The sequence below is a fragment of the Oryctolagus cuniculus genome, chromosome 18 (genome assembly GCF_051225735.1).
Source record: "Oryctolagus cuniculus isolate XC-2025 breed Fujian yellow rabbit chromosome 18, ASM5122573v1, whole genome shotgun sequence".
Taxonomy (NCBI): domain Eukaryota; kingdom Metazoa; phylum Chordata; class Mammalia; order Lagomorpha; family Leporidae; genus Oryctolagus; species Oryctolagus cuniculus.
The window spans coordinates 9,385,753-9,413,744 of NC_142884.1; the positions used below are offsets into that span (position 1 = coordinate 9,385,753).

Consider the following 27,992-nt stretch of genomic DNA (forward strand, 5'->3'; position numbering starts at 1 on the left):
ATCCTCAGCACTTCTTGTAGCAACCACACGTCCTCCACGCTCCCTTTCCTCTCTCTTCGACCCTCCTCTTTCTTCCCATCTTGGGGCCTCCAGCTGCGGATTGACAGCGCCGAACGGCCAATCGCTGCCGTTCAGGACGGCTACAAGCCCCACCCACAGTGGGGGCGTGCCCCGTCTGTGTCCCAGGCTGCGGCGGGACTAAGCGAACTCGACGCTCTCCGCCAATGAGGAGACTCGAGGGCCACGCCCCCTGGCGCGAACCAATGGCGCTTGCCGGGGGCCGGGCACCGCCTCCTGGCGGCCGCAAAGTTTCACTGCAGGGGCACCCCTGGCCTCAGTGACGCTGCGGCCGCCTCCAGCCTCGGTCCGAGCGCTCCGGGCGGGGGGTGCGGTCCTGCAATAGGAAGCCAAGCTCGTTGCAAACTTCCCGTCGGCCTCCAGCTACCCAGCCCGGGCGCCCTGCCCGTTGCATTCCCCGGGACACCTCCGGGGTCCCCACCTGCGGCCCCGGAGCCCCCCGCCCGCGTCAGCCATGCCTCTAAGCCGCACCTTGTCCGTGTCCTCGCTGCCGGGACTGGAGGATTGGGAGGATGAGTTCGACTTGGAGAACTCGGTACTCTTCGAAGTGGCCTGGGAGGTGGCCAACAAGGGTGAGCCTGCGGGCGTCGGGGCCTATGACGAAAAGGGTAGCCGGGTAAGGGGGCCCAGGACGCTGAGTCGCAGGGAGAGAGAGGACCACATAGGGGTCGGGGCTCCACGGGGGTCTCTTGAGTCCTGGGCAAGGCGCCAGTGACTCCTGTGCCCTTGGGCAGAGCCTGGGGTATGGCTCCTGGGCCCTGGGGGGAGGGGATGAGTGAATTGCCTTAAAATAAAAGGAGGCTGGAAACTCAGGTCCCGGGTTCTAGGGAGAGTGGGCGTTAAAATAGCGCAAGAGATTCCTAATCCAGGGGGGCTCCTGGGGAATGGGCCCTGAACAGGGCAAAGTGCTGCCTGGGGCTTCAGACCTGTGACCACCCCCCAGGGGGGAAGTGGCTGAGGATGGAAGTCTGGGTCTGGGCGAGAGCCGGAGGGGGTGTGTGGGTCCTGGTGGGGGGGGCTCTGGCGACCTGGCTGCTGGGGGGTAAAGATGGGAGGGGGCTGGAGCCCCTCATTATATGGGGGCCAGGGTGGGAGGGACTTAGGGCCGAATGCCTGGACTTCGGAGGAGTGGAAGGCCTGAGCTACTGGACGAGGAGCTGGTGGCCTGGAACCGGCCAAGGCTGGGAAGTCCTGAGTTGCTCAGGGGCTGGGAGTGGCTCCGGGGCCTCCAAGGGTCTGGATCTGGAGAAACTGGGGCTGGAGCCCCTAGGAGCCAGGTGGTCCTACTCCCCCGCAGACCCGCGGCCCGGGGTTTGCCTGCAGGGTGTGGGGGGAGGACGGGGCTGGCTTGCAGAGACACAGCCACGTGTTGTCAGGGTGCCGGCGGCAGGCAGGGAGGAGGCTGGGGGCCCAGACCCCCTAGTCTGCGGTGGGGTCGTGGGCAGGACCTCTGCCCCCGGTCAGGAAGGGAGACCGGCAGCCAGGTCAGCAGGGTCCCTGGGGGCGGGAAGGATGATTCAGGCTCTCTTGTGCAATGCGGGATGCTGGCTGGCGCCGTACAGGCAGATGCTCCCTTATCGCGTCCTGGGGTTAGCTGGGGACTCACCCCAGCTCCTGCAGGCTGCAGACCGGGGGACCCCTGTCCCTCAGCTTCCGCCACCCTTGGGGCCCTGGCCCCGAATTCCTTCAGACCCAGGAGCCCACGCCCCGAGCCCCATCTGTCTCTGACCCAGGAGTCCGGCCTGAGCCCCCTTCCCCTGTGGACCCAGAAGGAGGTCCTCCAGCCCCCCTTCCCTCCCCCACTCAAACCTCCAGGCCCCACCCCCTCTCCTCTCTGACTCGGAAGTATGGGCTCCCAGTGGTCGGGGACCCCAGGAGTCGCAACATCGGGCCCCAGCTGGGCTCTGCCCTCACACGCTTGGGCCCACAGTGGGCGGCATCTACACGGTGCTGCAGACCAAGGCCAAGGTGACGGGAGACGAATGGGGCGACAACTACTTCCTGGTGGGACCCTACACCGAGCAAGGCGTGAGGACCCAGGTGGAGCTGCTGGAGCCCCCGACCCCTGCCCTGAAGAGGACCCTGGACTCCATGAACAGCAAGGGTTGCAAGGTGGGACATGGCCGTGCAGAGGCGGGGAGACAGGTGGCGCCGCCCTCACCCTGCAGGTGTAGCTGCAGAAGGGCAGGGGGTGTGGACGGCCCGGGGAGGCACAGATAGGTGTGGGGAAGGCAGACACAGAGGAGGAGCGGGCGATAGGCAGAGGTAGGGCCCCATGACACAGGCCAGGAGATTGGCCGACAGACAGCCAGCAGCTACAACATATATCCAAGAGGCCAGGGTCCTCAGAGCCCAGAGAAAGAACTGGACAGAAAGGCAGCCGGACAGAGCCGGAAGGAGGGTGGTTTGGGGTCAGGTGGGTGTGCAGGAGCAGGAAATGGGGGTGGGGAGGTGGGGGGCTGAAGTTCAAGTGCTGCCTGCGTGACCGGGGCCAGTGAACGTGGCTGCCGGTAGCATCTGCCCCGGAGGGGCGCTGGGAGGATGAGGAGTTAATGATCATAAAGGAAATGAGGCCGTGTGTAAACCATGGAGGTTATCAGCATTCATCCTGATTACTCTGAAGGCCCAGCTAGGAGAGCCGGGTGGGCAGGCAGGCAGGCAAGTGGAGACAAACCCAGGGACCGGGCTCCGGGGAGAGAAGCAGCCTGTAGGTGCAGAAGACAGGCTGCGGACGTTCCAGAGAAAGACCGAGAAGGAGAGAGGAAGATGGAGTATTGATTAATAAGAGAGGAGCGCTGGGCAGACAGACCCAGGGGGTGGAGTCTTGGATGGGGGATCTAGGGATCAAAAAGAGGTATGGGGAGTCCCAGGGCCCCAGGCTGAGCACGGCCTTAGGCAGAGGGGGGAAGGGCTGAGGGTTTGGGGAGCTGGGAGCAGGGGTGCCCCAGGCCCCTCGGCTCCTTCCAATCAGCCTCTGATCCGGGGTGGGGTCCAGAGTCCAGTGAAACCCAGACTGTCCCGAAGGCACCCCAGGGCGGCCGGGTCCCTCCCCCAGGGCAGCTGTTCCTAAGAATAGCCCCCCCTAGCAAAAGGGCACACAACAGCTGGGAGGGGGAGGAGCAGGAGAGCCGAGCTCAGCTCGGGAGCAGCCAGGTTGCGGGGGAGGATGGCTGCTTGTCCACAGGACAGAGCCGTGGTGGCAGGGCCAGCACCGGGGCCAGGGGCTCGGGGGGAGCGCGATAGGTAGGAAAACGCAGGCTTGGGAGTGTGGACAGACGACGCTGCCACAGGAGAGGGTGTTTAGCATGGCGGTAAAGACGCCGTGAGGATGTCCGTGTCCGATACAGGGAGTTCCTGGGTTCAATGCCAGACTCCAGCCTCCTGCTACTGCGGACCCTGGGAGGCAGCAGCCAGAGCTCAGGTGACTGGTTCCTGCCACCCACGTGGGAAGCCCGATTGGATCCCAGCGCTTGCCTTTGGCTTGTCCCAGCACGCCAGCCATGGCTAGCATTTGGGGAATGAACCAGCGGATGAGAGCTCTCTCTGTCTCTCACATAAATAATTTTCTTTTAAAAACCGTGGTTGCAGATTGAAAACAATGGGCAACAAAGTGACAAATATTCTGGTGAAAGAAGTGTGTGGGGGGGTGCTGGTGGCAGAAATTACAAAGGGAATTAGCAACAGAAAGAAAAATAACTGGAGAAAGCACTAGCATGGTTGGCAAGAGAAATGAGACAGCAAGTGGAGAAATGAGGCGGCGGGCGGGAGAAATGATTGGCAGGGCGGGAGGTGATTGGCAGGGCAGGAGAAGTGATTGGCAGGGCGGCAAAACAAGTGGTTCTGAGAGCAGCGAGGAGACGGTGATAGAAACCAAGCCAAGGCCAAGGAAGACATCGAAGCGAGGGTGGAAAAAGTGATGGGAGTAGCCGACGGCAGATAGAAATAAGGCGGCGGGTGGGAAATTGGCAGCGGATGTGGAAACAAGGAGGCGGAAGGAAGCCCGCGAGAGCCCTGCGCTTCCCGTCACACCCGTCCCCCCAGGTGTACTTCGGGCGCTGGCTGATCGAGGGGGGCCCTCTGGTGGTGCTGTTGGACGTGGGGGCCTCCGCCTGGGCCCTGGAGCGCTGGAAGGGAGAGCTCTGGGACACCTGCAACATCGGGGTGCCCTGGTACGACCGCGAGGCCAACGACGCTGTCCTCTTTGGCTTCCTCACCACCTGGTTCCTGGGTGAGGTAGGCCCCACTGTCCGCCCCCGTCACCGCGCTGCACCCCAGCCTGAAGCTGCAGTGCCCACCGGCGCCTGGCGCAGAGGCACCGGGAGGTCCTTTAATCCAAGGATTAGTTCTGATCCTGGGGATGTGGCGTCCAGGGGCCCAGCTTCCTCTTTGCTGAGATTCAACTCCCAGCCTCAGCTTCATTAACTCCAGTCTCGCAGGTGCAGAGCTGCTAAGCTCTTGGGAATTGATGGCCTGCCTCAGGGAATTCTGGGAATTGTAGTTCTCTAGTCTGACCTTGGCCAGACTTAAGCGCACAGATTCGGCCTAGGGTACTTGCCGATCCCCAGCCTATCTGAGAACTAACAGTCTTGGTTCTGATCGCCTTTTAGGTTTTTAAAGAGTTGAGAAACCTAACTTTCCATACCCTGGGACAAAGAATGTAGACATGGGCTGCTCCTAGAGCATGCTGGGAATTGTAGTCCTCTGGCCAGGGTTGTGTACAGACCTGTGCTGGTTAGGGTTCTCCAGGAACTGTGTGCTTCGTGACACACGTGGACACACATCAGCCCTGTCCCTGTTGCCCCACAGTTCCTGGCCCAGAATGAGGAGAAGCCGCACGTGGTCGCACACTTCCACGAGTGGCTGGCGGGCATCGGGCTCTGCCTGTGCCGAGCCCGGCGGCTGCCCGTGGCGACCATCTTCACCACCCATGCCACACTGCTGGGGCGTTACCTGTGTGCCGGCGCTGTGGACTTCTACAACAACTTGGAGAACGTGAGCTGGGAGTGAGGCGGACGCTGGGGGAACCCAACTCCCCAGCCCCCTGTTTCCTCGGACCCAAAAGTCCAGCTGCCAGTCCCAACCTCCCCTCCCCCTCCCAGGACCTCCATTCTTCCGTCCAACCCCCGTAACCGGCTTCCCTCCCTTCCCACCCAGTTTAACGTGGACAAGGAAGCCGGTGAGAGGCAGATATACCACCGCTACTGCATGGAGCGGGCAGCGGCCCACTGCGCCCACGTCTTCACTACCGTGTCACAGATCACCGCCATCGAGGCCCAGCACCTGCTCAAGAGGAAGCCAGGTAGGGGCTAGGCTGGGGTCTCCAGACACCAGCGAGGAAGGCCACCGTCTATGCCAAGGCCAAACTCTAAAGAACTACAACTCCCAGAAGCCCCGGCGGTTGGGATGTGCCCTGCACTAGAAAGGGTTGAGATGTGGTCATTGCTTCAAGTGGACAGTGGGCTCTGAAAGGGAGCGGAGAGTTAGTGGGCGTGGTTCTTTTGAGAAAAGCGCGAGCTGAGAGGTGGTGTAGTGGTGTTGGGGGCAGCCGTGTGGCCGGGTGTGGGGGGTCCCAGTGGAGCTCCCAGGAGAGCGGCAGCGACCAGACATTGCCACGGGAAAGGGGCGTCTCCATCGATTATGCCTTGGACCGCGCTGATCCGAATGAACGGACGAGGGCGTGAACGGCGGGACCTTCTCCCTCACCCCAGACATTGTGACCCCCAACGGCCTGAATGTGAAGAAGTTCTCTGCCATGCACGAGTTCCAGAACCTCCATGCCCAGAGCAAGGCTCGGATCCAGGAGTTTGTGCGGGGTCACTTTTATGGGTACGTAAGCCAGATACACAGGACTTAGAGAAGGGAGTGGGTGTCTATGTGGACATATGGGTCTGAGCGGGAGGGGCGGCTGGGGGTCCTGGCGCCTGGGGACCTGGGTCTGAGGGCAGGGGCAGCTGGGAGCTTCTTCCTGAGGCCCTGAGCCCTGGAACAATGGGCCAAGTAGCAGAGCGGCTCTGTCTCTACAGAGAGAACTACAACTCCCAGAAGGCCTGGGCACCCCCATGGCTTCTGGGACTTGTAGTTTTAAGGTCAGGGCTACATATTGAGAGTGTAGGGCTTCACCCTGCTTTGTGGCTTCCTTATAGACACCTAGACTTCAACTTGGACAAGACCTTGTACTTCTTTATCGCCGGCCGCTACGAGTTCTCCAACAAGGGGGCCGACGTCTTCCTGGAGGCCTTGGCTCGGCTCAACTACCTGCTCAGAGTGAGACCTGTGCCACATGGCGCAAGGGCGCGGGCGGGAGACAGTGTGTTAACTGGGGGAGAAGGGTCCCCCCTCCAAGAAGGGGCATGGCAAAGCCCCAGCGCCTTGGGGGTCGGCAGTGGTGGGCGGGGCCTGAGCCTCCCCCTGTGCGTTTCTCCCACCCAGGTGAACGGCAGCGAGCAGACGGTGGTCGCCTTCTTCATCATGCCGGCTCGGACCAACAATTTCAACGTGGAGACACTGAAGGGCCAGGCCGTGCGCAAACAGCTTTGGTCAGCAGCCCGCGGCCCGCGGCCCCTGCTGCCCCCACTCCTGCGCTTTGGGGCTGGCGGTTCCCCAGGAGTCTCGGTTTGCCCGTCTGTGACCTGATCCGTGTCCCCATCCATTCCCCCTCAAGTCACTTGCTCCAGCGAGCATTTTTTCCATGTGCCGGGCACTGGCTGTGATGGACAAGAAAGATACAATCCTTGTCTTCGTTAAGCTCGTGTTCCAGAAAATTCTAAAGAGTGTGTTCTGGCAAAAACAAAACAGAACTGGAATAGGAGACAGGGTTGTCAGGAAGGATGGCACCGAGGAAGTACCACTGGGCAGAGAAAGGAAATGAGGGAGCAGACCATGTGGTCAGCTGAGGAATAAGATTTCAGGCCTGGGGGGGGGCAGCAGGTGCAAAGGCCCTGAGGCATGCTAGAGAAATAGCAAGGGAGCCAGAAGTTGAGGCTAGAAGTTGAGGCCAGGGCTGTGGGAGGACCATGCAGGGGAGTGACATTCTTACTTGGGTGTCTGCGTGTCCCCTACTCAGAATCTTATTTTCCTTTTGTATAAAATGGGTTTTTGCATCACCACGTCCAGGACCAGCACAAGTCCTAATAATAGCTGACATTTCTGGAAGGCTCGCCGTGTGCCAGGCACCGCGCACTTTTTGTTTTGACCTCATTGGCTCCTCATTGCCAGCTTCTGAGGTCGGATCTATTTTTAGCCCCATCGGATAGCTGAGACACGGGAGTCAGAGAGGAAAGGCCACCTGGCCTCGGCCACACAGCACAAAGGATCCCAGCCTTCTGGGTTCCATTCCCCACTTCCCACCCTGCAGCCCAGAGGACCCAGGCCTCAGTCTCCCCAGTAGCTCAAAGGCTAACAACAAAATGGCAGCCAGGGTGTGTGTGTGTGTGTGTGTGACGTCGCTCTGTGCCTTCCAGGGTGTGTGTGTGTGTGTATGTGTGACGTCACTCTGTGCCTTCCAGCGTGTGTGTGTGTGTGTGACGTCGCTCTGTGCCTTCCAGGGTGTGTGTGTGTGTGTGTGTGACGTCACTCTGTGCCTTCCAGGGTGTGTGTGTGTGTATGTGACGTCGCTCTGTGCCTTCCAGCCTGTGTGTGTGTGTGACGTCGCTCTGTGCCTTCCAGGGTGTGTGTGTGTGTGTGACGTCGCTCTGTGCCTTCCAGGGTGTGTGTGTGTGTGTGTGTGTGTGACGTCGCTCTGTGCCTTCCAGGGTGTGTGTGTGTGTGTGTGTGTGTGACGTCGCTCTGTGCCTTCCAGGGTGTGTGTGTGTGTGTGTGTGTGAGTGTGTGTGACGTCGCTCTGTGCCTTCCAGGGTGTGTGTGTGTGTGTGTGTGTGTGACATCGCTCTGTGCCTTCCAGGGTGTGTGTGTGTGTGTGTGTATGTGATGTCACTCTGTGCCTTCCAGGGTGTGTGTGTGTGTGTGTGACGCCACTCTGTGCCTTCCAGCGTGTGTGTGTGTGTGTGTGACGTCGCTCTGTGCCTTCCAGCGTGTGTGTGTGTGAGTGTGTGTGTGACGTCACTCTGTGCCTTCCAGGGCGTGTGTGTGTGTGACGTCGCTCTGTGCCTTCCAGGGTGTGTGTGTGTGTGTGTGTGTGAGACGTCACTCTGTGCCTTCCAGGGTGTGTGTGTGTGTGTGTGTGAGACGTCGCTCTGTGCCTTCCAGGGTGTGTGTGTGTGTGTGTGTGTGACGTCACTCTGTGCCTTCCAGGGTGTGTGTGTGTGTGTGTGTGTGAGACGTCGCTCTGTGCCTTCCAGGGTGTGTGTGTGTGTGTGTGTGACATCACTCTGTGCCTTCCAGGGTGTGTGTGTGTGTGTGACGTCGCTCTGTGCCTTCCAGGGTGTGTGTGTGTGTGTGTGTGTGTGTGTGACGTCGCTCTGTGCCTTCCAGGGTGTGTGTGTGTGTGTGTGTGTGTGTGTGTGACGTCGCTCTGTGCCTTCCAGGGTGTGTGTGTGTGTGAGAGACGTCGCTCTGTGCCTTCCAGGGTGTGTGTGTGTGTGTGTGTGTGACGTCACTCTGTGCCTTCCAGGTGTGTGTGTGTGTGTGTGTGTGTGTGTGTGTGTGACATCGCTCTGTGCCTTCCAGGGTGTGTGTGTGTGTGTGACATCGCTCTGTGCCTTCCAGGGTGTGTGTGAGTGTGTGTGTGTGTGACGTCGCTCTGTGCCTTCCAGGGCGTGTGTGTGTGTGACGTCGCTCTGTGCCTTCCAGGGCGTGTGTGTGTGTGTGACGTCGCTCTGTGCCTTCCAGCGTGTGTGTGTGTGTGTGACGTCGCTCTGTGCCTTCCAGGGTGTGTGTGTGTGTGTGTGTGTGTGACGTCGCTCTGTGCCTTCCAGGGTGTGTGTGTGTGTGTGTGTGTGTGTGATGTCGCTCTGTGCCTTCCAGGGTGTGTGTGTGTGTGTATGTGTGACATCGCTCTGTGCCTTCCAGGGTGTGTGTGTGTGTGTGTGTGTGTGACGTCGCTCTGTGCCTTCCAGGGTGTGTGTGTGTGTGTGTGTGTGTGTGTGACGTCGCTCTGTGCCTTCCAGGGTGTGTGTGTGTGTGTGTGTGTGACGTCGCTCTGTGCCTTCCAGGGTGTGTGTGTGTGTGTGTGTGTGTGTGACATCGCTCTGTGCCTTCCAGGGTGTGTGTGTGTGTGTGTGACATCGCTCTGTGCCTTCCAGGGTGTGTGTGAGTGTGTGTGTGTGTGACGTCGCTCTGTGCCTTCCAGGGCGTGTGTGTGTGTGACGTCGCTCTGTGCCTTCCAGGGCGTGTGTGTGTGTGTGACGTCGCTCTGTGCCTTCCAGCGTGTGTGTGTGTGTGTGACGTCGCTCTGTGCCTTCCAGGGTGTGTGTGTGTGTGTGTGTGTGTGACGTCGCTCTGTGCCTTCCAGGGTGTGTGTGTGTGTGTGTGTGATGTCGCTCTGTGCCTTCCAGGGTGTGTGTGTGTGTGTATGTGTGACATCGCTCTGTGCCTTCCAGGGTGTGTGTGTGTGTGTGTGTGTGTGACGTCGCTCTGTGCCTTCCAGGGTGTGTGTGTGTGTGTGTGTGTGTGTGTGAGTGTGTGTGACGTCGCTCTGTGCCTTCCAGGGTGTGTGTGTGTGTGTGTGTGTGTGTGACGTCGCTCTGTGCCTTCCAGGGTGTGTGTGTGTGTGTGTGTGTGTGTGTGTGTGACGTCGCTCTGTGCCTTCCAGGGTGTGTGTGTGTGTGTGTGTGTGTGACGTCACTCTGTGCCTTCCAGGGTGTGTGTGTGTGTGTGTGTGTGTGTGACGTCGCTCTGTGCCTTCCAGGGTGTGTGTGTGTGTGTGTGTGTGACGTCACTCTGTGCCTTCCAGGGTGTGTGTGTGTGTGTGTGTGTGACATCGCTCTGTGCCTTCCAGGGTGTGTGTGTGTGTGTGTGTGACATCGCTCTGTGCCTTCCAGGGTGTGTGTGAGTGTGTGTGTGTGTGACGTCGCTCTGTGCCTTCCAGGGCGTGTGTGTGTGTGACGTCGCTCTGTGCCTTCCAGGGCGTGTGTGTGTGTGTGACGTCGCTCTGTGCCTTCCAGGGCGTGTGTGTGTGTGTGACGTCGCTCTGTGCCTTCCAGGGCGTGTGTGTGTGTGTGACATCGCTCTGTGCCTTCCAGGGTGTGTGTGTGTGTGTGTGTGTGACGTCGCTCTGTGCCTTCCAGGGTGTGTGTGTGTGTGTGTGTGTGTGAGTGTGTGTGTGTGACATCGCTCTGTGCCTTCCAGGGTGTGTGTGTGTGTGTGTGTGTGTGTGACGTCGCTCTGTGCCTTCCAGGGTGTGTGTGTGTGTGTGTGTGTGTGTGACGTCGCTCTGTGCCTTCCAGCGTGTGTGTGTGTGAGTGTGTGTGTGTGTGACGTCGTTCTGTGCCTTCCAGGGCGTGTGTGTGTGTGTGACGTCGCTCTGTGCCTTCCAGGGTGTGTGTGTGTGTGTGTGTGTGTGTGTGTGTGTGTGTGACGTCGCTCTGTGCCTTCCAGGGCGTGTGTGTGTGTGTGACGTCGCTCTGTGCCTTCCAGGGACACAGCCAACACGGTGAAGGAGAAGTTCGGGAGGAAGCTGTATGAATCCTTGCTGGTGTGAGTGCCCGGCCCGAGCCCTCTTCCCTCTTGGGCCCCAGCCCCTCTCGTCACCATGCCCAGATGCACGCCCCTGCTCCCTTGCAGGGGGAGCCTCCCGGACATGAACAAGATGCTGGACAAGGAAGACTTCACCATGATGAAGAGGGCCATCTTTGCCACGCAGGTAGGGCCCGGGAGAGGGCGTTCCCAGCAACCCCAGGGGCAGCTGGCCACGTTCCCGCCGACCCCAGAGGCTGCTGGGAGTTCTGCTGTCTTGGGTGGCCTTCCTTGAGGGGTCGGTTCGGAGGTCCACGGAAGGCTGGAATTTAAAACAGAAGCACTCGGGCCGGCTGTTTTCTGTGGCGCATTCTGCCGCGGGGGCTGCCGGGAGTGGTGGTTTCTTCGGGGCCCTGGGGTCAGTGGACAAAGGGCAACAAGGGAAAACAAGACGGTCAAGACAACCACAAGAGGAGAATCAACTTCCTGTCCTGGGTGGGGGCTCTGGCCCCGCCTCTGCGCCCGGAGACTGCTGGGAGTGGTAGTTTTGTCGCGGCTCTGGGGGTGGAGCCAGGCGGTCAGCTACAGCATCTTGTGTTCCCTGGAGAGGACTGAGAATGCTGGGCAGCCACTGCTTCTCATCCCACTGGCTGTATCTGATTCCCCACGCACCCCTGGGAGCTGTGGCCTCTTGGAATTAGGTGAATGGGAACCTTAGGATCGGTGCTTATTAAGAGGACGACTACAACTCCCAGCAGGCCCCGGGACGCCCCGTTACAATGACGCATCCCTTGCCCCAGGGGCTTCTGGGAGTTAAAGAGGCCTTCAATTCCCTGGTATCCAGGGACTTCGGGGGTGCGTGCTGTCAGGGCCAGGGGCCCTGGCGAGTGGGACCCTGGACAGCCACGCCGCACTACAAGATGGAAGCCACTCTAGCCGGTCCGTAAGCAGCCGCCTCACTGGCAGTGCTGCCGTCACCGGCCCCTGGACCTGCAGACTGAGGGTGAACAGTGTTCGCGAAGCGAGCTGACGAGCTGTTGTAAAAGGCCACGCCCTCTGGCCGCTTCTGGTTCCAGTGACTCCTGGGAATTAATTTCCTTGGGCCTCTGTTGGAGGGGGCTGGATTTTCATAGAAAACTACAGCTCCCACAAGGCCCTAGAGTGTGGCACCATTTGGGCACAGTCTGTGGCTCCATTGACTGGGGGAGTAGCAGGTACCTAATCCCCCATAGTCTATGGGGGGCAGCTTAGCCCCGGCTCTGCCTCACCGGCAGCTGGGAGTTGTAGTTCTTCTAGGCTCGTGTTGGGTAGCGGCAGGAGCTGGTTAGATGGCCACTCCGGGAGTCTTCAGCTCTGGGACTCCCTCAGCTTTGCTGTTCTGGCGGGAGTGGTGGTCTCCTTGACTTGCCCGGCCCTCCCGTGACCCCCGCCCCACTCGTGGCCCCCACAGCGGCAGTCTTTCCCCCCCGTGTGCACCCACAACATGCTGGACGACTCCTCGGACCCCATCCTCACCACCATCCGCCGAATCGGCCTCTTCAACAGCAGTGCCGACAGGGTGAAGGTGAGAGCGCTGGCCAGGGGGACGCTGGGGAGGGGAGGGGAGGGGAGGGGAAGGGAGGGGAGGGGAGGAGAGCAGAGCCCCGGCCTCACCCGCCCCATCCCGCCTGGCCCATCAAGGACGTTCATTACTTTGTTCAGGAAGAACCCCGGCTCCTGAGGCAAATACACTTGCTGTGTGTCCTTAGACAAGTGTGTCACCCTCTCTGGGCCACTCTGGGTTCTCAAGAAACTGCCACGGCCGGCGCCGCGGCTCACTAGGCTAATCCTCCGCCTAGCGGCGCCGGCACACCGGGTTCTAGTCCCGGTCGGGGCTCCGGATTCTGCCCCGGTTGCCCCTCTTCCAGGCCAGCCCTCTGCTGTGGCCAGGGAGTGCAGTGGAGGATGGCCCAGGTGCTTGGGCCCTGCACCCCATGGGAGACCAGGAAAAGCACCTGGCTCCTGGCTCCTGCCATCGGATCAGCGTGGTGTGCCGGCCGCAGCGCACCGGCCGCGGCGGCCATTGGAGGGTGAACCAACGGCAAAAGGAAGACCTTTCTCTCTGTCTCTCTCTCTCTCACTGTCCACTCTGCCTGTCAAAAAAAAAAAAAAAGAAAAAAAAAAGAAACTGCCACGTGAGGTGCTTGGGCTAAGCCGTTCCTTTCCACGGCCAGGTGATTTTCCACCCAGAGTTCCTGTCCTCCACAAGCCCCCTGCTCCCTGTGGACTACGAGGAGTTCGTCCGTGGCTGCCACCTGGGAGTCTTCCCCTCCTACTACGAGCCTTGGGGCTACACACCAGGTGGGTGCAAAGCGAGGCGGGGGCAGCGTGGTGCTGGGGAGTGGCCAGGTCCGGCATGACCCTGGGGTGAAGGAGTGGCCGACTCTGAGCCCCAGCTCCCCTCGCTTGGGGAGCAGGACAGCAGTAGCCGCCTGTTCTGCTACAGCGTGCGTTTCTCTAACCATCGCCCGTGCGGCACAGACCCCCAGGGCTGCACTCGGCCTCAGGTGGTCGTCACCGTTCCCGCCGAGCCCCCGCAGCCCCCTGGTGTTTGTCCCCAAGTAACAGCAGCCGAGAGCACCATTCACACACACCAGAGAGTGACGAGGTCTTCCCGGACTTTCCCTGTGCCCCTCAAGCCCACCTCCCCATTTCGGGGGTCTTTGGCCACGCGCTCTCGGCGGGAGCTGCTGCTTGGCAAATTGCCCCCGTTTGGGGGGTGTTTCCCTGCAACCCTCAAACTTGGCGCTTCTGCACACCTTTTTCAATCAAGCCGCTTTCCAGTGTTTTAGATGTTAAATAAGACCATGTTCCCTGTAGTGTGCTTTAGTAATTTAACAAGCCTTTTATTTTTTTTTTTTTTGAATACTGGGTTTGTTAAAACATATTTTTATTTGTTTATTTGAAAATCAGAATTACTGAGAGAGACAGACAGACAGACATCGAGAGAGAGAGGTCTTCCATCTGCTGGTTCACTCCCCAAATGGCTGCAATGGCTGGGGCTGGGCCAGGCGTAAAGCCAGGAGCCTGGAGCTTCTTCCTGGTCTCTTATGTGGGTACGGGGTCCCCAGCACTTGGGCCATCTTCCATTACTTTCCTAGGTGCATTAACAGGGAGCTGTGTCCAAAGTGGAGGAACCAGGACTTGAACCGGCGCCCACATGGGATGCCGGCACTGCAGGCGGCGGCCTCACCCTCTGTGCCCCGGCGCCGGCCCCTCTAGTGTCTACTTAAAAAGATAAAAATGAACTCCTGGAGCCATTTCCCAGGGTTGTTTAAGGTGTTGAACACAGCTAATAGACATTCTGTACACAGGGATACCAATAAGGAGAACTTATGTTCAATCTCGCAGCAAAACAGACTCATCCCGTGATAACCGACAGGGGCATCGGCCGGAGTGCTGAGTAAACCAGCAGCCCTGTCTCCGTTATCGTGGGTCCCTGAGCAAGACAGTTCCCTTTTCTGATCCTCTTAGAGGTAGGGAGAATGGGGGCCGGTGTCGCGGTGCAGCGGGCTAAGCCACCGCCTGCGACGCTGGCTTCCCGTCGGCGCCCAGTTGGCATCGTATTTGAGACCAGGGTGGAGCTCTGGGCTCCTGGCTTCCGCCTGGCCCAGCCCAGCCGTTAGGGAGCGAACCAGCCGGTGGAGGATCTTTCTTTCTCTCTGTATCCCTGCTGTTCAAATCAATGTCTTTTTAAGAATGTTTGCGGAATAGGGGAAATGCTACTCGGCGCCTGCACTTGCTGACGGCCCCAGTAGGGGACGCGGTTGGGCCTTGTTGCGAAGGGCCCCGGGGCTAAGCCGGCCTTTCTCGCTGTCGCGCAGCCGAGTGCACGGTGATGGGCATCCCCAGCATCTCCACCAACCTCTCGGGCTTCGGCTGCTTCATGGAGGAACACATCGCAGACCCCTCGGCCTACGGTCAGCGCCCGCCTCCTGCGGGGGGCGGAGAAGGGACACCCGGAGCCTGGACCGGGGAGGGTGGACCTGGGGAGGGGGGCGCTGGCCTTCCTGTCGGGGGAGGGGTCTCGCAGCCCCCCAGCTCCAGGGGGAGCCAGGCCTCCAGCGCGTCCCCTCGCTGAAGCCCCGGCTGGCCCCCGCAGGCATCTACATCCTGGACCGGCGCTTCCGCAGCCTGGACGACTCCTGCTCGCAGCTCACCTCCTTCCTCTACAGCTTCTGCCAGCAGAGCCGCAGGCAGCGCATCATCCAGCGGAACCGCACCGAGCGCCTCTCCGACCTCCTGGACTGGAAGTACCTGGGCCGGGTAGGGCCCCTGGCTGCGCGCTGGCCCAGGCTCTCCGGCCCGCCCCCGCGGGGACCCATCAGTCAACCCCTCCTGGAAGGGCATTGGGCAAGAGTTTTCCCTGGCGGAGGGGTGTGGCTCAGAGTCCACCCATTCAGAGCTTTGCTCATCTACATAAGGGGTGGGGCCAGAGAGATGGATGATTTGCATAGAGGTCTATTGTTAGGTACGGTGTGGTTTCTTTCTTTTTGAAGATTTATTGGAAAGGCAGAATTACAGAGAGTGAGAGGGAGGGAGAGGGAGAGAGATCTTTCATCCACTGGTTCACTCCCCAAATAGCCTCAGTGGCCAGGACCGGGTCTGGCCAAAGCCAGGAGCCAGGAGCTTCATCCGGGTCTCCCCCGTGGGTGCAGGGGCCCAAGCACTTGGCTGTCTTCCACTGCCTTCCCAGGTTCATTAGCAGGGAGCTGGGATGGAAGTGGCGCAGGCAGGATTCCAGCTGAGCCTGCGCCCACATGGGCTAGGGCTTCCCCCGCGAGTGCAGTGCTGGTCCCTGGGGTGGGTTTTTCGCTGGCACTAAGGAGCGTGCCCAGGGCCTGCCGTCTGCCGTCTGCCGGGGGCGGATCTGGCTCCTGGACTGACGCCTTCTCCTCCTCTCCCCCCTAAGTACTACATGTCTGCTCGCCACATGGCCCTGGCCAAGGCCTTTCCGGATCACTTCACCTACGAGCCACACGAGGCGGATGCGGTGAGTGGGTCCGGGCCCCCTGTTGGGCCGGGGCGGGCTGGCCGGGCTGGGCTGGGGGCTCTGGGGCCTCCGCTCACACTGTTGCTCTTTGTGCACCTCCCCCGGCCGCAGACCCAGGGCTACCGCTACCCACGGCCCGCCTCTGTGCCACCGTCGCCCTCGCTGTCGCGGCACTCGAGCCCACACCAGAGCGAGGACGAGGAGGAGCCCCGGGACGGGCTCCCCGAGGAAGACGGAGAGCGCTACGACGAGGACGAGGAGGCCGCCAAGGACCGGCGCAACATCCGCGCCCCGGAGTGGCCGCGCCGGGCCTCCTGCACCTCGTCCAGCGGCGGGAGCAAGCGCAGCAACTCGGTGGACACCAGCTCGCTCAGCACCCCCAGCGAGCCCCTGAGCCCCGCCAGCTCCCTGGGCGAGGAGCGCAACTGAGTCCCCCGCCCCCACCTCGCTCCCGCCCGGCCCGACACCCAGAGGCGCTGCGGGAGCCACACTCCGCGTGATCCGCACCCAGCCCCAGCCCGCACACTCCAGCCCCCGTCCCCAGCTCTGCTCTCGGGGCCCCCACACCCCACACTCCACACTCCACAACGCCGTGCCTTTCTTGGGTTTCAGAACACATAATCTGTACCCCAGAGCTCTGCGGGCCGGGGCCAGTCCCTGAGGCCGGCAGCTGCCGCTACCACTCCCGGGTGATGCCAGTGGCCATTGCCTTCCGGGCTGAGGTCCCCCGGGTGCTCCCGGCTCGTCCGTCCTGCAGCAGACAGGGTGGCACTCCAGTGCTGGGAGCCACACGGCGTCCCTGCTGACGGGACAAGTCACCTTCAGGGACCCGAGACAGCTGAGTGCGGACGGCCGTCCGTCTGAACACAGGCTCCGGGACAGCTCCTCTCGCGTTCTTCCTGGGGTGCCCAGTTCTGCTGGAGCACCCCCCCAGATACACTCCTGTGGTCCCCAACTCTTTGGCCAAGCCAGGGGTGGCCGAACCCCTTGGCTCCTCATTCCTTTTGGCGAGCCATACAGCCTGTGTAGACACTTCTGTGCCGGCCTGGCCTCTCCCAGACTAGACCCCAGCCTCCTTCCTAGCTGGAGACAGACTCCTGGTGCCTTCCAGGGAATCGCCGTGCTGGGGCCAGAGCTGACGGTCTCCCCGCCGCCTCCCGTCTCAGCCGCCTTGAAACCACTGGGCTCCGGGGCTGGCTGTTGAACCTGGAGCCTCACCACTGTGCGCGTCCAGGCCCCTTTCTCCTGATCAGAACTGAGCCCACTGGGTTCTAGAACATTCACGTTTACCTCGAGGCCCTCCCGCCCCCAAGCTGTGCCCGCCCGGGCTTCGGAGCAAGGGAGGGCCCTCACGTGTGCTGTGCCGTGTCTGCTGCTCTATTTGGTTTGCAGGGGGCAGGAGTGGGATTGGCGTGCATCCAGAGATGAGAAAATACATCTATTTAAGAATCCCAGGTGTGGTCCGATTCAGGCTGGGGCGTCCACCCGCACGGCCTTAGGCCTTGTCCTGCCCCCTCATCTCACCCTGCCTCCCCGGGGACTTCACCGTTCTGGTCCCGGTGCTCGCCGAAGGCCCTTCTTCTGCCTAACCGGTGCTTGATTTGCAAACTTTGGCAGGAGCGGCTGTGACTGGGAGCGAGCGCTGGCGGGCAGCCGTTCCCCCTACCACGACCCAGCCCGGCTGCCCTGCCGCAGGTGGGGGCGCCGTCTCCAGGGATGGCTGTCCGCTGCGTGGCTGTTTCTCCCTTTGATTTCTCATCTTCACTAGGCCGGGTGTGCAGCTCAGAGGCAGCTGCTACTCGGGGACTCAGAGAGCTGGCTGTGTTGGGATGTGTCGTCATCCTTCCCCTTGGCCCGCGTGCGTGTGCGCATGTGTGAGGCACACAGAAGCCCCCTTCTCCCTGGGAGCCACGAGTGGCTGGCGCGGTGCCCTGCCGGGAGGGGCGTGGCGCTGAGCAGGCCTCCGGCTCCCGGTTCACTTCCTCTGCTCCCGCAAAGGGAACAGGGGTCAGAGCTGACCCAGCAGACGCTTCTAGAAACCCGCGTAAGCTGCTTCAGTTCCCCTTTGGAGACTCTGGGCCCGGGTCGCACGTCTGGTTCCTGTGATGAACCCCAACAGCGGAACTGCACACCCCGCGAGCGTCACGCGCCCCTGCTCCTCCTGACCTGTCTCTTCCCGGTACGTGCCCTGCACCGGAGTTACCCCGGCGCGGGCGCAAGGAGCAGCAGCCTTGGCCGGCCGCTCTGGGCTGCCCGTGGTGAAGGGTCACTCATTGTTTACCTGCCTTTCAGAGCTTGGCCCGCTGCCTGACCCCATCACCGCCCAGGCTGCTGAGGCCGAACAGGGCCTTGCTGCCAGCCCTCCCTGAACCTGGCCCGACCCGCTGGGCAGGGCAGTTAAAGGCCAGCCGGCCTGGCGGACCTCTCCCCTGCCAGCGCACTCCGTGGAGCCCTGAAGGTCCGTTCCGCCGCCTCCACCGTAATGCACACCACAACCCCATGCTGCAGCAAGAAACTTTATTTCCGTTTGGTCCCAGGTTTGGGAGAGGGTTCAGGGCTGTGAACAAGCTGCCTGGCGGCTGGCAGGAGAGCGCGGGCAGACGCGCGGCGCCGCTGGCTCCGGGCGCCCCTAGTCGTGCTTGAGCGTGAGCCTCTCGAAGAGATACTCGCCCAGCGAGGCCTGGGGGCCGCTCAGGCGGCGGATGTTGGTCAGGTGGTCGCCCATCTTCTTCAGGAGCTTCACCTCCTCGTCCAGGAAGTGGTTCTCCAGGAAGTCACAGAGCTGACGGAGAGAAGGGGAGATCAGACGGCGCACGGAGGAGGAAGGCTCACAAGGGAAATCAGCCCAATCAAAGGCGCGGTGGCGGGGGCACTTACGTGAGGGTCCGTGTGGGCGGATCCCAAGGCATGAAGGTCCAGGAGCGCCTGGTTCAGGTTCTTCTCCAGGGCCAAGGCGGCTTCCATGGCGTTGAGGGTCTTGCCCCACTCATCCTGGGACGGCTTCTGCACAAAGGACGAGGGGCTCAGCACTGGGCCCAAACTCCACTTTCCCAGCAGCCGTCGGGGGCCGGGGACGCTCAAAAGAGGTGGGCGGGCTTGTACTTACTGCCCCCACCCTCCTAACAAGAGTCGCCTCAGGAGACCACACAGCGGCCCGGACCGCGGGGCCCTCAGGGTTCACCTCCTTTTCCAACCTTAACGACTCGCTCACGACTGAACTCAATCTCCCAGAAGGCCGCGCGACACCCAGCCGGCGCTCGGGCTCCGGTCTCGGCGCGCGCAGCCCGCCGGGAGATGTAGTCCGCGGGCCGCACACCACGTACCTGCACGTCCTGGAAGAGGGCGCGGCCTCCGCGCTGGTTTTGCATCTTCAGGAGCCGCTCGGCGGCCTCGCGCTTCTCCTCCGCCAACTCGCGGAAGAAGTGGCTCACGCCCTCCAGAGCCACATCGTCGCGGTCGAAATAGAAGCCCTGCGGGAAGACGCGAAAGGAAAACCGTTGGCGGGAGGCGTGCGGGCTCCGCCCCCGGCGCCGCCGCGGGACAAAGCGGGCCCGCGCACGCGCAGTTGTGTGCAACTCGGGTCGGGGGCGTCCCGCGGACCCTCACCAGAGAGAGGTAGGTGTAGGAGGCCCGCAGATGCAGATTGACCAGGTGGTTGACGGCAGCCTCCACCTCGGGGGAGTAATTCTGACGGATCTGGGAGGTCATGGTTGGCGGCGGTGAGATGACCACAGAACCGCGGTGGGCTGGTCCCAGGAGCAGGAGGTGGCCGAGAGGTGGTCCCGGAGCTTCTGACTGGAGAGGAGGTCGGAGGGCGGTCGAAGCCTGTGAGAGAGTCCCCGGGCCTGTTCCGTTCAAACACTGTTGAAGCAAGACACAGGTCCGCGGGTCTCCCGACGCGTAGCTTCGGGCGGCTGCTTGGGCGGCGGCTTTTATACTCTGCTGGCCCTCGGGGGCGGGGCTCGGAGGGCGAGGGCTCGGCCAATTGGCGTTTGGGGGAGGCAGGGCCTCCGGGCGGCTTCTGACCAATCAGGCGCAGAAAGGGGGTCTCCGTCCCCACCCTGAGGTGGGGAAGTCACGCGCCTGTTGCGCGAGCCTGTTGTGAAATGGAGAATGGGGGTGGGGGTTCTGTGGCTGGTTCGGGGAAGTCGAGGGCTTCTGAGGGTCTCTCCGGGAGGTGAGAGGTTGGTGGGTGCCCGGGGAGCCCCTGGGGAGTGATGACCCTGTGGTCCTGGGGCTACCTCAGGAAAGCAGGGGTCTGTGGCCGTTTCTGAGAGCATGGAACTTTCTGGAACCCGGGGGGGGGGGGTCGTGCCTCAGAGCGCGGAGAGGACCTGCAGGCTGCCAGGGGTTTGTGCTGTGAGCTGAGGGGTCTCCCCGAGCAGGAGGGCTGTGGAGGGCTGTGGAGGTGGCTGTAAGCGAGCCCTGCGGATCTCTGGGAGGAGGGGGCTCCTGCCCTGAGGCCTGGGGGTTAGGAGGAGGTGGGGGCACCATGGGCATCCACATTTAAGTCCTCCCCGGGAGGCCTTTAGGCGCTCCAGGTGGTCATTGATGCTGGGGCGTGTGGAGCCTGGGGTCGAAGTGGCGGGGAGGGGTCCTGGAAGTCTATTGGGGCGCGGGGGGAAGGGACGATTGTAAGAGGGGCCCGGCCCCTTAAGGCGCACAGAAGCCTGGGCTCCTCGGATGCCTTGGAGTCCGTCGGCGCCCAGCGTTCCTGGGAAGCGAGATGGGGAGAGTGAAACCCCCCGGGTGCAGGGGTCTCCCTGGGGTTGCGTTTCCTGGGGGGGCTGTTATGGCGGTAACCCAGAGACTTGGGGTCTCCCGTGGCCCCGGAGCAGTCTCTCTACAGAGGCCCCGTGTCTGGCCTGCCACCTGCTGCTTCTGCGTGTCCAGGAGACGCCTTGGGCGGCCGAGGGACAGAGGTCGGGGACACAGGGGCGGGGTGCCTGTCTCCCCGGAACGTGCATTTTTTTTAAACGCACCAGATGCATGTGGGTCTGGGAGTCAGGGGCTCAAACCAGCGCCCTGACCTCGGGGGAGGAGGAGCCAAGGCAGGACCTGGACCCCACTTAAGTGGCCCCTGGAGGCAGGCCTGGGGAGCCGAGGCCCCAGGCGCGGGGTGCAGGGTCAGGACCTGGGCGCTACAGCTCCTGGCCAAGGCGACCCCCAGGTGCTGGGCCCAAGCAGTATCTGGGGCCCTCGGCCTAGGCGGGTGACCAGGCCGGGATGTGCTGAGTCATGCTGACTCCGCGGGGGGAGGGGAAGTGGCCAGCGTCGGTCTTGGAGCTGCTGACTGCTTAAGACCCTTGGGACCAGACCCAAGGCCGCGCGCTCCCCCAGGGCGGCACCCTCTCTGAAACCCGTGTGTGCGTTCTCGCGTGTCTTTGGTTCCCAGTGTTTTCCCTGGGACCCTGCGTGTGACCGCGGTCTCGCTGGGCGGGGTGGCCGCCCAGGCTCCCCGCAGCCCCCTCCACACTTGCTGTCTGCCCAGTTTGCCTGTGGAGTTACTGATTCACCACATTTTCCACTTTAGCCTGAAGACCTTTAGCCTCAGGTAGGCCTGCTGGCGAAGAGAGGACTTTGTTGTTTTATTATTTTATTTGAACGGTAGACAGACCTCTGTCTGCAGGTTCACTCTCCACATGCCTGCAGTAACCAGGGCAGGGCTGGGCAGGGCAGGGAGGGGAGCCAGGAGCTCACCCCACTTCTCCCGTGTAGGTGGCAGGAGCCCGGCTGTCACCTGCTGCCTCCCGGGGTGCACACAGCACGAAGCTGGAATCGGAACTGGAACCCAGGAGCCAGGAGCTCAGAGCCGGCGTGTGGGGCGCCCTGAGAGGTATCTTAGCCACGCGCCAGGCAACGTTCAAGGGGCCCACAAGTGGAAGAGGCTGAGCCAGGACATGGGGAGGCAGAACCAGACAGAGAGGGACAGCGGCGACCCTGGGACTCTCCCAGGTCTCACTCTGCCCCCTTCTGCCCGGACTCCCTGGTGTGCGTCTCAGGTGCGCCGCACGTCCCGAGCCCAGCGCCTGTCCTGCAGGGCCCCTGGGCCAGCCCCTTGCAGGGTCCTTTGCTGTCCGTCTCAGCCCTGGCCCGGGCCGGGGCCCTTCCCTTGGAGCCCTGTGGCTTTGGTAACTTCGCACACGGCCCCAGGGCACTGCCTTGCGCCCCGAATCTCCCTGTTCCCCAGCGCACCCCAGGAAGCTGGGAACTTGGGGTGTCCCTGTGCTGGGCAGCCCCCTGGAGGGGCGGGGTTGGGACGGACCCAGCCCCAACCCAGACAGCACAGGGCACCTCCAGAAAACCATGTCCAGAGCCTCAGGCCCGGGAACGACCCCAGAGGCGAGCAGGCTGCCCGCCGGCCTGGCGTGGGGAAGTGGCTGGGCCACAGAGGCCACAGGCCAGTGACTCAGACTGTGCAGTGCGGCCCAAAGGAGGTTTATTGCCCCCGCCCAGGCCTCCCTCCCCTCCCCACCCCCAATAATTACAAAAGTAAGAAAAACGCCTGTGTCCCCGGATCCCCAGCCTTCCAGAAAAATGTCATAATTTATGCGGAAATGGCACAGTCCAAAGGCAGCTGGCGGCCTCAGCCCATCTTCTTCCAGATGGTGAGTGAGGCGGTGAGCACTCCGGCCCCCAAGATGGTCAGCGTTTGCCACGTGGGGGTCCCGAAGTAGGAGAGGAGGCCGTCCTGGGGACAGGGACATCAGCCGCGTCAGCACTTGGCCAGACGTGCGCAGGGAAGTCACAGGGCACGGTGGGTGGGGTGGGGGTGGGGCCTAACGGGTTGGGGCCAAGGCCCTGAGGAAGCGGAGGCCCCAGGGAGGGCAGGAGCCAGTGGGGAGCGGTAAATCAGGGCTGATCGGACGCTAGGGGAACCCGTTCTAGACCATATGTGACCATCTGGAAGTGCGAAGGGGGCACCCCTGTGCTGGGGGCCTGAGAGCCCGGGGGTCTGAGGCGGGGCGGGGCAGAGGGGTCTCACCCAACCACCCTGGTCTTGGATCCAGCCCAGCAGCCGCTCTCGGAGGAAGTCCAGCGTCCAGCCCATAATAGTCCTGATGAGCTCAGGCACCTTGGTGCACAGGGCCTGCAGGGAGCGGGGTGGGCGTCAGGGATTGAGCTGTCCCCACTGCTTGGAGACCGCGCTCCCACACCTCCTCGCTCAGCCCCCTGCCTCCCCTCGCACGGCCAGTCGGCGTCATAGCCCGGAGCCCCAGCCAGCTGCCCCCAAGCCCGGGGCTCCCTCCCAGGCGCAGTTTGGCCCTGGTGGACTTGGGTCATCCGTCCCACTTCTCTTCGTGCCCACCAAACCCTCCTCGGTGCCTTGTGCGCACCGACCCTGCTGTTGCGGGCCACCCCACTGGCCCGGGAGCTCGGTTCAGATGTCACCTCCGCAGAGGGCTTTCCTAGGCCAGGGAGACCAGCACTGCCCATGCCCCCGCCCCACCCGGGCTGCTCCCCACTGTCCTTGGCTCCATGGCGGCCTGGCAGTCACCCCCCAGCCCCAGCAGCCGAGTCCCCACCTCTGCTGCCGCCTGGGGCGAGGCCTGGCACCGCCGCACCGTTCTCGGCTTCTGCCCTGCGCCCCACAGCCCCCCGCTGCGCCCACAATCACCAGCATGATTTCTCGGTCCGTCCCCACCAATAGCTCTTTAAATTATCTCTGGTTTTCATAGAGAAGCCGAAGGGATTTCACAGTGAACAGACTTCTTAGGGTCAGCCGGGGCAGGTGTTTGGTTACGACACTGCTGGAGGGACTTGCGGTTGGGGTGCAGTGGGTCAGGTCGCAGGCCTCCCGCACGCGCACTGGGCCACGGCCGTGATGGAGCGCCAGCCCCGGCCGTGGCGGCGGCCCTCTGGGGAGTGAGCCAGCAGGTGGAACCTGTCTCTCCCTGTCTCTGTAACTGTGCCTTTCAAATAAATCCGTCTGTAAGACACTGAGGCTGCTGGCGTTGTCAGACTCCTGGGCTCCAGTCTGGCTCTGCTCCCGATCCCAGCTGCCTGCTAATATGCGCCGCGGGAAGCAGCAGCGGGCGGCTAGAGCACTCGGGCCCCTGCCACCCACTTGGGAGGCGCAGCCGAGAGCGCGTCTGGGACTCCCAGACTGGCTGTGGCGGACACTGGGCATGGACCAGCAGACGGGTGACCTCTGTCTCTGTGTCTTTCAATAAATTAATAATAAAGTTTCCCAGTTAAATGTATATGGTCAGGTCACCTCACCGCCTTATTGAATCAGCCTGTCACTCCTGTCCCCCCTCCTGCGGGTCCCCGAGCACCCTGGCCATCCACATGCTGGCCCTGCCCCATGGGTTCCAGTGACACGGGCTGCCTCGCCACCCCCTGCTGCGCCCTCCGTGCCTTCCCCCTATCGTTCTAGGTCGCAGCATCGTGCTTGTCACTCCAGCTCCAGCACTGTCCCCTCAGCCCAGCGCCTGCACGGGGCGGGCGCCACTGGAGCCGGGGGCCGTGGCTGCCGCGTCGGGGCTGTGTCCTGGGTGCCGAGCCCAGGCCCGGCCGCACACAGCCGACCCGGGACGCGTTTGTTGAAAGAACCAACGAAGCAGCTGCCAGCCAGGCCACGGCCGTCTCACTCCCTCTGCGGGCTCCGAGCGCCCCGTCCGGCCGCCTGGGGGCCGCGCCCTGGGCGCACTGGCCGGCAGCTGCCCACCTTGAGTACCAGCTTGGTGGCAAAGTAAAACAGGGCGACAACGCGGCCCCAGTTGAAGTTGCCGTCGGCAAACATGTCGGCTGCCACTCGGAAAAAGACCTCGCGGGGGGAGTCCGTGTCCACGGCAGCGATCATCCTGCGGGAGGGGGGAGCAGGGTGTCGGGGACAGCAGGCGGAGCATGGCGGCCCCCACCCACCCACTGCGCGCACAAGCAAACCGAGGCCCAAGCCAGAGGCCAACACGGGGCAAAAGGCCCACGACGGACACGTGGGAGGGTGGGGGAAATGCCCCTCCCCGGGTGGGGTAGGGCTGCCAGTCTGGCCGCGCTGACTCCCGGCTCCCGGGCGAGGAAAAGGACGTGGGGCTGGGGTCCCCGGGTTCTGGGCCACATTTCTGGGTCCACACCTCTGTAGCTCCATGTTACTGTCCAGTTCGTCGCCAATGCGCTTGAGACACTCGCTCAGCTTCTTGGTGGACTCGTCCTGGGGCCCCTGCGCCACAGCCAGCTCGGGCGTCTGCCCCCCCATCCGGCTGGCCCGGTCCTGGATGAAACTGGGGTGGGGACGGAGTCGGGGCGCGGAATCAGGGCAGGGTGTCCCTCCTCGAACCTGCGCCACGGTAATCAGACTCAAACTCACCCCTGAAGCAAAAGGGCCCCTGTCTTCATGATCTGCTCAGAGCTGGTGGGCCCTAGAGGAGAGAGGAGGGAAGAGGCGCCTGGACTCCTGGGAGGCCCGTGGTCCCCGAGGGAGGGCCGTGCCGCGAACTCCGGGGTCCCTGGTGCACAAGGCGGCTGCGAGTCCATGCAGTGAGGCTCTGCAGGAGCCAGGGGCTGGCAGCGGGGCCCGCATCCTACATTCTTCCGGGAGGGGAGCTCAGGGCGCGTCTCCTGCACCCAGACCCCTAGTCTGAGGGGGCCGAGGCAGGACCGCCCCTCCCACCGGGGTCAGAGGCAGGAAGTGGTGCCCGCGACAAGCCCGGGCCTGCCCGGGAGTTGGGGTTCCGGGATCCCCAAGTTATCAGGGGTCCGAGAACGCCAGGCAGGAAGGGATCGGGGCGTGGAGGCCGGAGAGCCGGGAACCTCCAAGGAGGGAGGGGACTGGAGGCTGGCAGCGCCCGATCCGGGAGTTCCTGGCCCGGAGTGCTTGGAGATCGCACGGCCCCGGGCCGGCAGGAGGGATCCGGGGGCTGGCCGGCCACGGGACTCGCCCTCCTCCCTCCCGTCTGCCTCCCGCCTCACCCCCGCCTCTGGACTGCTCCCCGGACCCGTCCATCACCGCCGCTCCCGCCGCCGCCTCTCGCCGGGTCCGCCCGGGCGGCCGCAGCGCGCCCCTAGTCACGTGAGCGACCCGCTGAACGTGCGCCCCTCACGTGGGCGCCCCGCAAAATGGCCGCCGCGGGCGCTGCCCCGCAGGGCCCGGGGATCACGTGACCGCGCCTCCCTCGCTGCCCTGGGGGCGTGGTCTGTCACGGGGCCGGCCAATCAGCAGCCCCCCTGGGGCCGGCCGTGCCAGTCCACCGGGCAGCTCCGCCAAAACCAGGCGTCCATTCATTCATTCGTGCACGCGCGCTTTTCAGAACATTCGGGCCAGGCTTGCGCTCTCTGACGCTCAGACCTGCAAGCGCAAAGACTCAGAGGCCGGAAGCCGCGTGCGCCCGAGGCCGGGCTTTGAGGTGCCTGAAACCTGTGCGTGTGTGCGTGTGTGTGTGTGTGTGTGTGTAACAGCAGGGGCAGGAAATCCATCAAGATGGCAGAAATTACACCGCGGCGATAGGTCAGCGGGGATGGGGAGGGGTGGGGGGAGACGCAGGAGGTTCCGGGGGCGCCCCGGTGTGCTGCGTCCAGTGTGGGTTCACACGCAGCTAAGTCGGTGCGTTGTACGCCCAGGACTTCCGCACGTCTCGGTATGCAAATTCTCACATTAAAAAAAAACAAAAACAAAAACAGATGGTAGGTAAAGGCAACTCTGATCTGAAAAGTGGGCTGCAGTCCCTTGAGAACTGATCCCGTGTCGCTCACAAACCCCCAGCCCTCATTCTGCCTCAGCCTCCCGCGCAAGGGGCCGTCCTCCTCCCGACCCCAGGGCGGCCCCGCAGCCCACCCCCACCCCGATCCACAAGGCGTCCGAGACCTGCGGGATGGTCTGCGACTGCGGCGTTATCGCAGTGGGGACCTGATGGGCCTGGAGCAGAGGCTGCTGCTACTGTGTATCCAGCCCCGGGACCTCCCAGGCAAGGGTGGGATGTTTCATTTCTACTGATAGGATTTCCAACAGTCTGTGGTTTTTAGAGAACAAAGTTGCTCAGAGAGCGAGAAAGCGGGTCCTTGAGGGGGAGTGGCGCTGCTGACTTCTTTGTGTCAGTCCAGCCTCCGCCCCCCAAGCTGCGGCTCCGCTAACCAAGGCATCCACAGAGTGGGAGAAGGTTTTTAGCCAATCCCGAGGTCAAGCGTGAAACCACGTCCAGGATGGCCCGGGATCGTGATTAGAACAGGTGCAGCCCCCGCCACACTGATGGGGCTGGCCAAGAGGACAGGGTGGAAATGACAGAGTGTGACATCCAGGGCTAGGTTGTGAAAGTCACAGCTGCAGATTGGAGGGTGTGTGTGTGTGTGTGTGTTGTGGCACGGGGTGTTAAGCTCCAGCCTGGGGTGCCTGTACCTCGTATCGCAGAGCTGGTTCCTGCTGGTGCCCACCCAGGGAGGCAGCAGGTGTTGGCCTAAGTGCTCAAGGCCCTGCCACTGCTGTGGGAGACGCAGAGTAAGTTCCAGGCTGTTTGCTTCAGACTGGCCCGGGGCGTGGTGGCTGTGCTACTGAGCCAGTAGATGTCTCCGTATCTCTTTCCCTCTCTGTCTCTCTCACTCTGCCTTCCAAACAAATCTAAAAAGTCACAGCCTCTTCCACCTTGGTCCCTTGGGACCGCCCGTGGAGGGGGGGGGGGGCAGCTGCTGTGTTTCCAGGAGACACAAGCAGCCATCGTCCAGGGAAACAGGTGCGGTGAGGACCCCAAGGCCCCGCCAGGTGAGCTGCTGGGGAAGCAGACCCCTCAGCCCCAGTCAAGCTGCGGGTGACCGGGTGACACCACAGCCAGGATCTGAGCTGGAGTCAGGCGGTGAAGCCACTTGTGGGTTTGCGTGTGCGTGGGGGGGCGAGTTTTGGCGCGGCAGGGTAAGCTGCCCCCTGCAACACGGGCATCCCACAGCACAGCGCTGGCTCCAAGCCCAGCTGCTCTGCCTCCGATCCAGCTTCCTGCTCGTGTGCCAGGGAAGGCAGCGGGTGACGGCTCCAGTGCTTCTCCCTGCCCCCAACGTGGGAGACCTGGCTGCAGAGCGCCCCCTGGCGAGCTTCTTTGGCAGTTCCTCTTCCTGGAATCCCTGGCCTGAGCCCCACAACACTGTCCCTGTCTGTAAGATTTTTTCTAAAAAATCTTTTCAAAAAAAAAAAAAAAAAAAAAAAAAAGAAAGAAAGAAAGAAAGAAAGAAAGAAAAAGTCCTCATCGGGTTAAGCTGCCACCTGTGCACCTGTGGCACCAGCATCCCACGTCAGAGCGTTGCATCAAGTCCCACCTGCTCTGCCTCTGACCCCGCTCCCTGCCAAGGCAGCTGGGCAAGCAGCAGAAAATGGCCCAGTTGCTTGGTC

At 62.6% G+C, this 27,992-nt stretch overlaps 3 protein-coding genes across 4 annotated transcripts; 1 reads left to right on the plus strand and 2 right to left on the minus strand.

Moving 5' to 3' along the window:
* Positions 1 to 409: 409 nt before the first annotated feature.
* Positions 410 to 17,094, plus strand: GYS1 (glycogen synthase 1). The gene is given in 16 exon segments (NM_001082023.1): positions 410 to 650; positions 2,009 to 2,190; positions 4,120 to 4,311; positions 4,885 to 5,070; positions 5,233 to 5,377; positions 5,787 to 5,904; positions 6,222 to 6,342; positions 6,508 to 6,614; positions 10,612 to 10,671; positions 10,759 to 10,837; positions 12,101 to 12,214; positions 12,864 to 12,990; positions 14,514 to 14,609; positions 14,792 to 14,955; positions 15,602 to 15,682; positions 15,794 to 17,094. Coding segments are annotated over 16 exon segments (2,208 nt in total). The 5' UTR covers positions 410 to 532; the 3' UTR covers positions 16,112 to 17,094.
* A 1,089-nt stretch (positions 17,095 to 18,183) lies between these two features.
* Positions 18,184 to 19,491, minus strand: FTL (ferritin light chain). The gene is made up of 4 exons (NM_001101688.1): positions 19,289 to 19,491; positions 19,006 to 19,152; positions 18,560 to 18,685; positions 18,184 to 18,464 (listed from the first exon to the last, which is right to left on the minus strand). Exons 1-4 carry the CDS (start codon positions 19,388 to 19,390, stop codon positions 18,312 to 18,314), a joined length of 528 nt encoding a protein of 175 aa, NP_001095158.1. The 5' UTR covers positions 19,391 to 19,491; the 3' UTR covers positions 18,184 to 18,311.
* Positions 19,492 to 22,104: 2,613 nt separating this feature from the next.
* Positions 22,105 to 25,768, minus strand: BAX (BCL2 associated X, apoptosis regulator). 2 transcript variants are annotated; one of them, XM_002723696.5, is made up of 6 exons: positions 25,595 to 25,768; positions 24,993 to 25,044; positions 24,760 to 24,906; positions 24,354 to 24,489; positions 22,668 to 22,772; positions 22,105 to 22,373 (listed from the first exon to the last, which is right to left on the minus strand). In XM_002723696.5, exons 1-6 carry the CDS (start codon positions 25,626 to 25,628, stop codon positions 22,269 to 22,271), a joined length of 579 nt encoding a protein of 192 aa, XP_002723742.1. In that variant the 5' UTR covers positions 25,629 to 25,768; the 3' UTR covers positions 22,105 to 22,268. The 2 variants fall into 2 exon arrangements, with proteins under 2 accessions (XP_002723742.1, XP_089175103.1); XM_089318977.1 differs by lacking the exon at positions 24,993 to 25,044 and having other exon boundaries at positions 24,760 to 24,962; positions 25,595 to 25,757.
* Between the last annotated feature and the right edge of the window lie 2,224 nt (positions 25,769 to 27,992).